General features: G+C 36.6%; 1 protein-coding gene across 1 annotated transcript; it reads right to left on the reverse strand.

The window, feature by feature from the left end:
* Positions 1–433: 433 nt before the first annotated feature.
* LOC126796050 (12-oxophytodienoate reductase 1-like) lies at positions 434–3,993 on the reverse strand. The gene is made up of 5 exons (XM_050522818.1): positions 3,708–3,993; positions 2,530–2,670; positions 2,293–2,423; positions 1,575–1,751; positions 434–1,315 (listed from the first exon to the last, which is right to left on the reverse strand). The coding sequence occupies exons 1-5, from the start codon at positions 3,776–3,778 to the stop codon at positions 723–725; spliced, it is 1,113 nt and encodes a 370-aa protein (XP_050378775.1). The 5' UTR covers positions 3,779–3,993; the 3' UTR covers positions 434–722.
* Between the last annotated feature and the right edge of the window lie 7,140 nt (positions 3,994–11,133).

An 11,133-nucleotide genomic window follows, 5' to 3' on the forward strand; every position in this document is an offset into this window, starting at 1 on the left:
GAGAAACATTACCCTACTCAGACTGGTTCATGTGTGTCTGGAATCTGGAAGATTTCATGCTTCCATCCCCATCTACACAGTCTAGACCTGCCCAAATTCATTCTTTCCAAGTTAAACTTCAATAACTTAGCTACAAAGCTCACCAATCACCAGGAAAGATAAAATTTCAACTTTAAACAGGGCTTTGAACTAATATGATGATGAATAATCACGATCATGCAAGCGTAGGATTGGAATGGATTCTTAATGTTTAGTTTTCATGTACTTTCAATTTATGGGCAATGCGAACAACGAAAATTCCAGATGACCACAGTAGATATATAGCAGAGTTCAGAAGCCATAGCTCCCTTGGGTTACTCAGGTTCCCTCATTAAAGACAAAAAAAAAAAAAACAAGAACCGGAGATCCAGCAGATTTGGTACAACCATACAAGTCAAATGAGAGGAAAGGTTTATTGAATACATCTTGTACAAGGCTACATTCAGTTTGCATCTTAACATAGCCAAGAGAGACCATAGAGACACTTTACACCACACTTGCTAAACACCACAACTTTCAATATACACATACCAATTGAGAATTCTAAAGTCTGGTTAACCAGCCTCTGCAACTTGGCATCTTAAGTGTAGATACCGATAAAGATAAGTAACTAAAAAACTTAAAAGGAGACCAATGCAAGAATAAAATGTAAAGAGAGTTCAAGCTTCCATACTCAATTGACATCAGTCAGTGCTGTCAAGAAATGGATAATCAGTGTAACCAACAACTGCATCAGAAGTGTAGAAAGTACTTCTGTCATACTTGTTTAGTGGAGCATTAAGCTCAAATCTCTTTGGTAAATCTGGATTAGCCAAGAACCAACGACCAAAAGCAACAAGATCTGCATGGCCCTCAGCCACAGCATTGTTCCCATCTTCCCTGTCATAACCACCAGCTGCAATGAAGGTACCATTAAAAGCCTTTCTCATGGGTACAAGACTGTCGGGACCTTCAATCGTTTTTCCAAATTTCTTCATTCTTGGCTCAACCATGTGGCAGTACAGGATTCCATATTTATTCAGGGCATTGGCTAGATAGAGTCCCAATTCCTTTGGACTAGAATCTCCAGATTCCATAAAGTCTGCAAATGGAGAAAATCTAATTCCAACTTTATCTGCTCCTATCTCATTAGCAATAGCTTCAACAATGTCTAGTGCAAATCGGCAACGGTTTTCTAGAGATCCACCATATTGGTCTGTTCGATCATTTACTTCATCTTTCAAAAATTGATCGATTAGGTAGCCATGGGCGCCATGAATTTCAACCCCATCAAAGCCTAGAAATTGACAAAACAAACAATAACGTTAGAAAATTTTAGAAACCTTATATCACCCAAAACAAAACAAAGAGACCATGATAACTTATTGATCCTATAACATTGTCAGTCTAAGACATGTATATTCCTGGAAGACTTGTACTTTATAGTTTTTACCACAACCTTTTTCTCTTCGAACAAAATATGCTTGGCTCCCCACTTTTATATAATTTGAGTAAAAAGACATAGAAATTTACTATATTCAACTTAAAAATATTACCAGCTTCCATAGCATTCCTTGCTGCAAGTCTAAAATCATTGACAATTTGAGGAATCTCATCCGTCATCAGTCGTCTTGGAGGAGTGAATTGTGCAACATCGATGCCATTAGATTGTATTTGGGGGGTTAAGGGCTTGTCAGTTGAAGATATTGGAGCTTGCCCATTTGGCTGAAAGCCTATTAACAAAGGAATAAACACCATGAGACCAGAGAAGATTATATTGAAGAAATTCTGATCACTGATCTATAATAGCCCCATAGCAGATAAAAAATTGATAAATAATGATAATGATGAAAAAACAAATTATAATAGAACAAAAAATTGATCATTCAGTACAATACAGATGCTATGAAAGCAGGTTCGTGGGACCCAATCCAACATATCCCATCTTTCATATTATTCTCCGAGTTAACTTCGCATAAAATGGTTAAGATGTTGATTTAAAATGATAATCTAAATTCTTTAGAAACCGTGATATGTTGTCAACAAAGAAACAGGATTTCATCAGCCATAATAATTAGCTTCCTTTATAAGGCATAGTACATGCTACACTAGTTCTGAATTCAGGGTTATTTCAATGTATCAAACTTCTTCCATGTCATAACTTTATGTATTACTAATAGTATGGAAGATCATTTAGTTTTCAAATGTTTCACTAGTCATTAGTCACATATTCTCACAAGTAATTCTATAATAAAGTTAAGTCATAAAACACACCACTTTTTGAAACCCTGCCCGCGTGCCAAATTTGACAGAAGAAGACACCCCCTTTAGCATGCACAGTATTCACAATGGGTTTCCATGCTTCAACTTGCTCCTTTGTCCATATACCAGGAGTATCTGGATACCTTCACAGATGAAAGAAAGAAAGAAAAAGCGTCAAATCTTGAAATAGCGAACCTGCAAATCCTTGTTAATTATAAGTTTACAAAACGAAGGATATTCTCTTAGTACCCTTGTGCTGTGTCAGAAACTCCAGTGGCTTCAGTTAATAGAAAACCCCCATTGGATGTTCTCTGAGAGTAATATAAGATGGCATGTGGCTGGGGAACATTTCCATATGATCTCTGTCTGGTCAATGGGGCTAAGACAACTCTGGAATGGATACACGAAATAAACACTCATTAACACAATCATCGATACTTTCTTACTAAGCATAGGCAGTACCTATGGAATTACAATTACATGACCAGTAACAAGTTTGGAAGAGAAAAAATAAATAGCTCTTGAAAATATTATCATAGTATCGAAAATAAACAAACTATGAAACATCACCTAACATAAAATGATTGGATATCAAGGCTTTAAGGACACATACTTTTCTTAATCAGTTGCTACTAAACTAGAAACTCAACAATGAAGTCCAAGTTATATAGTTCAGTTTTAACATGCCCTTCTGCTTCCAAACCCACACACTAGCATTCCCTTCTGGCAGACATTGATTGATCATGGCCAAAAATGCTAAACTACTAGTAAACAATACCTTTGAAGTATCACAAGCAAAGCTACAAGAAATATGCAAAGATAAAATAACTTGCCAAAAAAAAACAGTCATTTTTCTTCTGCTTGTTCCCAAATTGGGACTTGCTGCAAACAAACTGGTCATCCAAGTTTAGAAGTGATGAGAATATGCTAATGCTACATAGCAACAGTACAAACCCAGCCAATCAAGGTTCAAGATTAGCATCTCCATTGTTTACTCAAATCAAAAGAGGGTAGATGTTAGAGCTACCAGTATAACATTGGATTTACATTTTACAATACACAAAAAGCAGTACTTAAACTTTTTCCATTTCCTACTTCTCTCAATTGGGACTTTCCACAAACACCTGGGCTGCTACGGTTACAGAACCAGACCCAGATAATATCGTGGCAATTCATAACCCCCACACACAAATTCATCGAAACCCAACATTCTTTGGGTCTTAGAAAACATCATCATCACATAGTTGTAGAGTAATAAAGAGATAAACCAATCATATATAAGTAATCAATTGTAACATTCGGCCAGCAAAATCTTCTGAGTTCACAAACCAAAACCCAGCTCATATTATGTCCATTACTCCATTAATTCACAAACTATATGAGAAAGATCAACACACAATGTAACAATGCAGGGAGAGAAAGATTACCTATGAGAAAGATCAAACTTTCCCAACTTGTGGGGAGTAAGAAGAGGAAGTGTGGAAGCTTGGTCAGCCATGTAACTAATCTTGCAATCTTGAAAGTAAGTTCAACTTGTTGGAGTTGTAGTTGTCCTGGTCTGATAATAAATGGAAGACGAAACTGGGGTATTTATACGTTTGAGAGTGAGGTACAAGAAAAAGCCGGCTAGTTGAATTGGAAGCAATTTTAGTCTTGAAAGGGACCATGGTTGTCTCTCTGCTACTGCTTGGGGGTGCTCTGATTGTAAAAGGGCAATCAGATATGAACGACGACGTAAGAACTTACGTATTCTTCACTTACAGAGCTGCCGGTGTTGACGACCTCTGGCCCTCACAATCTTTATTATATACTTTTATGCGTTTATGTTTTCTTCTTCTTCTTTTCTTCTGTTTTTTTTATTTACCATGTTCTTAACTTCTTATTCAGTTCGTAGAGCTCTTACACACATTTGCACGTTCAATTGTTTTTTTTATTGGCGAAAATATTAGAATTTTATGTATTAAAGTTAAACTCTCTTTCTAAATTTCTCACCATAGCTCTTATCAATTTCTCACTATACTACTCGTCATATAAATCGACTCAAAAAGTCGCATACCATTTTTTACTAATCCATTTTGATCTCCTGGGAGGGGCTTTATGTTTTAGTTACTGAGTTTCTTATATAAAACTTATAAAATTACCAGGAGATACATATTTAGCTCTTTATTTACCAACATCAGACCTGGTTTTTCTCTTTCCCGTGTGGTACACAAACTTAACAGTCGCCTAATTCGGATCAATTTTGTTAAGTGGTATTTTTTCAAAAGTACCCTTTATTAATTATTATGGAGATTGAACATATCTAAAAGAACTGGGGCTGGAGTTATGTCGAATCTTTCTCGTGGCTAGGAGTGGAATTCGGTCAAAACGGTTCGGTTTTAGGCTTAAATCGGAAATCAAACTGAAATTAAACTTCAGTTTAGATTGGTTCGATTCGCGGTTATTTGATATATCAAACTGAAAACTTAACCGATTAATTCAGTTCGATTCGGTTCGGTTTTTTCGGTTTTTTTTAAACCGAACTAAATCTAGGGCTCGTCAACGGGATTTGCGGGCTTGTATAGAAAAAAATATAATACTCTAATTTAAGGGTTTTAAACAATAAAATAATTATTATAAAACATTCTAAAAAAAATCACAAATAAATTTTAGTTTCGAAATATTTTCAATCGACACCAATAGATAGATGTGATCGATATATATATTTAGGGACCATGTAAAAGTTTCATCCGTTTTGAACATGATTTGACCGTCCGTACCAACGGTCAACCAAAAAAGATTTGTTTTCACATAACAAAACCCCATTGACCGGGGCTTTGCCAAATGAGTTTCTTCGTTGCAACCACGCACGATCGATGACAAAAATTATGTGATTTCAAATATGTAAACAGCTTTCCGCATTCGCATCTTGGTAATGGGTCCCCCCTTAGGGCATATTAGTGTTGTTTTTAGTTTATCGGAAATTCCGACGGTCAAACGAGGTTCGAATTGGATGATATTTTAAAATGATCACTAAATATATATACTGATCACATCGGATAGTGTCGATCAATTCTGAGAAGTTTTCTTCATATAGTCGCTTCATAATGTGATAGTTTTATTATAAACCTAATATAAAGGTTATGATACATTAGTTGACACTTCGGCGATTGACAACTCCAGTTTGAAATATGGTCGATCGACACCAATAGATGTGATCGATTTATATATTTAGGGACCATGTAAAAATTTCATCCATTTTGAACATGGTTTGACCGTCCGTACCAACGTCAACCAAAAAAGAGGAGTTTTCACATAATAAACCCCCATTGACCGGGGCTTTGCCAAATGAGTTTCCTCGTTGCGACAACGCACGATCGATGACAAAAATTAGGTGATTTCAAATATGTAAACAGATTTCCGCATTCGCATCTTGGTAATGGGTACCCCCTTAGGGCATATTAGTGTTGTTTTTGGTTTACCGGAAATTCCGACGGTCAAACGAGATTCGAATTGGATGATATTTTAAAATGATCACTAAATATATATACTGATCACATCGGATGGTGTCGATCAATTCTGAGAAGTTTCTTTCATACAGTCGCTTCATAATGTGATAGTTTTACTATAAACCTAATATAAAGGTTATGACAAATTAATGGACACTTCGGCGATCGACAACTCCAGTTTGAAATATGGTCGATCGACACCAGTAGATGTGATCTCTTTATATATTTAGGGACCATGTAAATAATTCATCCGTTTTGAACAGGGTTTGACCGTCCGTACCAACGGTCAACCAAAAAAGAGGCGTTTTCACATAATAAATCTTTATTGACCGGGGCTTTGCCAAATGAGTTTCCTCGTTGCGACCACGCACGATCGATGACAAAAATTAGGTGATTTCAAATATGTAAACATCTTTCCGCATTCGCATCTTGGTAATAGGTCATCTCTTAGGGCATATTACTGATGTTTTCGATTTACCGAAAATGCTGACAGTTAAATGAGGTCCGAATTGGATGAAATTTTTATAGGGTCACTAAACATATATACCTATCAGATCGGCTGGTGTCGATCGATCCCGAGAAGTTTTCTTCATATAGCCGCTTCATAATGTGATAGTTTTATTTTAAACCTAATATAAAGGCTATGATACATTAGTTGACACTTCGGCGATCGCCAACTCTAGTTCGAAATATGGTCGATTGACACTAGAAGATGTGATCGGTATATATATTTAGGGACCATGTAAAAATTTCATCCATTTTGGACATGGTTTGACCGTCTGTACCAACGGTCAACCAAAAATGAGGCGTTTTCACATAATAAACCCCCATTGTCCGGGGCTTTGCCAAATGAGTTTCCTCATTGCGACCACGCATGATCGATGACAAAAATTAGGTGATTTTAAATATGTAAACAGCTTTCCGCATTCGCATCTTGGTAATAGGTCATCTCTTAGGGCATATTAGTGGTGTTTTCGATTTACTGAAAATGCCGACGGTTAAACGAGGTCCAAATTGGATGAAATTTTTATAGGGTCACTAAATAGATATATCTATCTAATCGGCTAGTGTTGATCGGTCCCGAGAAGTTTCCTTCATATAGTCGCTTCATAATGTGATAGTTTTATTTTAAACCTAATATAAAGGTTATGATACATTAGTTGACACTTACGCGATCGCCAACTCTAGTTCGAAATATCGTTGATCGACACTAGAAGATGTGATCGGTATATATATTTAGGGACCCCGTTAAAATTTCGTCCCTTTTTGGACATGGTTTGACCGTTCGTATCAACGGTCAAATAAAAAAGAAGCGTTTTGACATATTAAAATCCTCATTGACCGGGGCTTTCTTAAATGGGTTTCCTTGGTGCGACCGCACACAACTGGTGACAAAAATTAGGTGATTTCAGATATGCAAACGGCTTTCGGTGTTCGAATTTAGGTAATAGGTCTTTCCTTATGACATATTAGTGTTGTTTTCGGTTTACCGGAAATTCCGACGGTCAAAAGAGGTCCAAATTGGATGAAATTTTTACATGGTCACTAAATATATATATATATTAATCATATTGTCTGGTGTCGATCGATCCTGAGAAATTTCCTTCATATAGTTGCTTCATATTGAGGCGGATTTAGTAATTATATATATATATATATGTTTGTTTTAGTAAACTTTTTTGAAACATACATATATGGGCATATATATATACATAGATAATTATATATACATATATAACACTACAAAAGAGAAACATATAATTATATATGATATATGACATTAATCAAATCAAATATTCGGTAAGATAAATGTAAAATGACATTGTTTTATGAATAGTTCGGTTTTTCGGTTCGATTCGGTTTCTTATGTGCCCAAACCGATTGATTCGGTTCGGTTTTCTAAATTTCGATTCGGTTTGTGTTCGGTTCGGTTTTTTTCGACTTCGGTTTGATTTTTTCGACTCGGTTTTTTGTTTTTCGGTCGGAAATGCCACCTCTACTCTTGGCTGTGTAAACTAAATTTTATTATTATTCTTGGAGTGGAGATATTTAGTTAAATTAAAGCGTGACTCTAAGAACATAGGTGATAACCGTGAGATTACATGTTGAGGTATAATAGTTTAATGTCATTGGATGTTCAATATCATCATTAGAGATGCTTCGATTTTGTCTTCTAATTTGAAATATGGTCTATGTCTTCCTTCTCTTCGATGTTTGCTGGTGCATCTTCCTTGACAATTGCAGCTTGCTTCATCTTTACCATTTTTGTGTTCAATCTATGTACAAAGTATACAAATATATGAGAACTTCTAAAGCTACTGACCTCAATAAAGTAGGTAAATGAATTCTTACGAAAATACAATTGGAAGTTTAAACTAAAACACTGATATTGAGGCATAATAAGATAACTATCTCACATTCACAAAAGAAAATACATTACATATCCTCAACATCATACGTACATTCATGAGTGAAAGACACAAATTATATACATATATTAGAGATTGAGTATGCTCTTAACAATTGAATATATCTGAAAGACACAAATCCACCAATTGAAATACTAATATTAATCAAGTTTATAACTCAGATCCAACAACCAAATATATATACATTAAGTAATCAATAACATCAACTCAACATCCCTCTCTTACCACATAATACATCAAAGTAAAAGTCATTACTGACATCTTAAGATACTACTGAGGTTCAATAAGGTGCACTACTAAGATTTAGTAGCAAATAATGTATAATTATCACATTTTCACAATTTCACAGCCTATATAGTAAAATAATGCTACTAATGATAATAACAACTTATACTATTGAGATTAAGTAGCAAATAATGATCAAGTACAATCTTAGAGTTTCACATCCTACCAAAAAGAATGCTAATAAGGATCATTAGCAAGTAAAGCAACTGAGATTCAAGCAAAAATGATGCATATTGTTGGCATATGCATAACCCCGTAGCCCAAATGATCATTATAGTAAAAATAATTAGCGCGACTATTAACACACTTAGGCTCAAAAACAGACCAACCCTGTAGTATCGGCATAGAGCCAGTTATGCCAGCTGTGCAATGAGCCACCCCATGGCTCAAACCAACGATGAAGGCGCCCACACGCGCATTTCAAAGGAAGCTCAAGAGAACACTTTAACTAGACCAAGTCCCACATCGAAGGATGAGTGAATGATATACCTCAACTCAACTATTAAAGGTCAAACCGTTGACCTCATAAGGGAATCAATCTTGACCACTTACTCTCTCCTTCGTGGTCTCCACTCTAACGAGGTATACTGTTTGTGACAGGCAAGAAGCATGATGCAATAGAGATCAGCGTAGTGGAGTATATTGCCTCAGCGCAGTATAAAACATTAACATTGGTGTCGTCTGTGGGAATCGCTACAAAAATGTTTTTGTTGCTCGCCACCCAAATTATCAACATTCCCAAAGATTTGTCATCTTGCGGGGACTCTCATAGCTTATCAATGATCCTTCTTGCGGCGGTAGAGTCGGCAAATCCACATTGAAGGAGAAGCTTAATTAAACAAGCAGTGTTCTCTGATCTACGTAGCAAAGTCAAGCTACATCAGCACTATGCAAAAAAAAAAAAAGCAACAAGCGCGCGTAGCAGGCCAAGGCACCAACCCCCATGTGTGCATCACCCTCTCGCGGTGCATGATCTCCCGCATCGCACAGCCCTCCCATGGTGCAAGACTTCCCACGGTGCAAGGCCTCTGTAGTAGCCCTTCATAGTGGCCTCCACAGTAACCCCTTACGGTACCCTCTTCAGTAGCCCGTCGCGGTGACATTTGCGGTGCAAAAAGCTGATTTGATTTTGGGTATAATCATCACCTCTAGGTCCATTATTACCTAGTCATCCATCCACTTTCTTATTTATCACTCACTTCTTCCATGACCACATACTTTTTCTATAACCACCTACTTCCTCCTTTATCACCCACTTCCTCTTTTATCATCCGCTTCTTTCATAACTAACCACCCCACTCACTACATCATTATCTCTCACTTTTCTCTACTTTTTCCACCTCCATTCTCCTCTAAAAAAACCTCTATCACAACCATCTCCACCACCAAGAGAAAGGAAGGAAGAGAACATTTCCATCTACCTATCTCATTCCAAAAACACCAAGTTTCATCATCTCATCATTCACTATTTTTCATACACCATCATCAAGCAAGGAGGAAGAAGAAGAGTCTAGCATCATTTGAGGATCTCCATCACCACCACCTTCACCACCACCATGTCAAGACCTCCATGAGTTCATCCACATCATCCTCAAATTGAGATTCACTAGTCACCTCTATACTCTCTCTTTACTTTGATGTTCATAAACATGGTGAAGCTTGTGTATTTGGTTATGACTGAGTAGTTAGTTTGTTGGGGCTAGGGTGAAATCCCTAGCCAATCTTGTATGACATTGATATAAATATTGTTTGATGCACTTTTCATTAGCACTCTAATATGCTAGTTCAAAAGTTGAACATTCATGCTTAAACTTAATCAATTTGGGTATGATTGTTTGCCATGACATGATGAATGATTAAGACTTGATTAACCTTAGTTGTTTGAAACATGATAGCATATCATATGTGCATATTAGAGTTATGAACTACAATCACTTAGAGATAAGCATAGTTGGTTTGCTTGATTTCTTCATCTCCAAACTTTATGCACTTAGGGTAATGCATTTGATACTTAACCAGATTCATATGCATGACTTGAGTAGTTAAGTACTACACCCGACAGGGGTTGCTTGATACCAACAAAAAAGATTGTCCATTGTCATACCCGAAAGGGATATAAGGAGAGAAATTGGCTAGTTAGATTGACATCAGTCAATTTAGTAACATCATTGTTCACAAGAGAAGCTAGAGGTGGAAACCTTAAGTCCTAATTCCCATCTATTTCATCACATCTAGTTTAGCATAGTCTAGTTTACATTTTAAGTGGTTATTTAGTTTTTATAAGTAACTCCACATCCGAACTAAATTTAAATCACTACACTATCTTACATATATCCACCATGAATTTGGGTTCACTTGTGAGCCTTGATTTGTGACTTGTACATTTGCAATCCCTTAGGTTCTCCTAGATAGAGAGAGTTTTTCCAATCCCTTGGGTACGACATTCCCTACTCACAATCCAACTACACTATAACTTGACCCTTATACTTGAGGGTGACCTTTGAGTCGACAACATTCAAAGCCAACTTACGCACACTGCGCTAAGAAGTCACACTCGCCTTCATAGGTTCGAAGCCATCCTACGCACGCTGCCCTCATAAGACGCACTCGCCTTCATAGGCTCAAGGTCATCCTACGCGCATTAGGCTCAA

The sequence above is a fragment of the Argentina anserina genome, chromosome 5, assembly GCF_933775445.1.
Source record: "Argentina anserina chromosome 5, drPotAnse1.1, whole genome shotgun sequence".
NCBI lineage: Eukaryota > Viridiplantae > Streptophyta > Magnoliopsida > Rosales > Rosaceae > Argentina > Argentina anserina.

Excerpts from the sequence above, each read along its gene's own strand:
- LOC126796050 (XM_050522818.1), bottom strand. The coding sequence starts at position 3,778 with ATGGCTGACCAAGCTTCCACACTTCCTCTTCTTACTCCCCACAAGTTG. Across the intron at positions 2,424-2,529 it reads GTTTCTGACACAGCACAAGG|GTATCCAGATACTCCTGGTA; the intron begins GTACTAAGAGAA and ends TCATCTGTGAAG. Across the intron at positions 1,316-1,574 it reads AAGGAATGCTATGGAAGCTG|GCTTTGATGGGGTTGAAATT; the intron begins GTAATATTTTTA and ends GTCAATTTCTAG.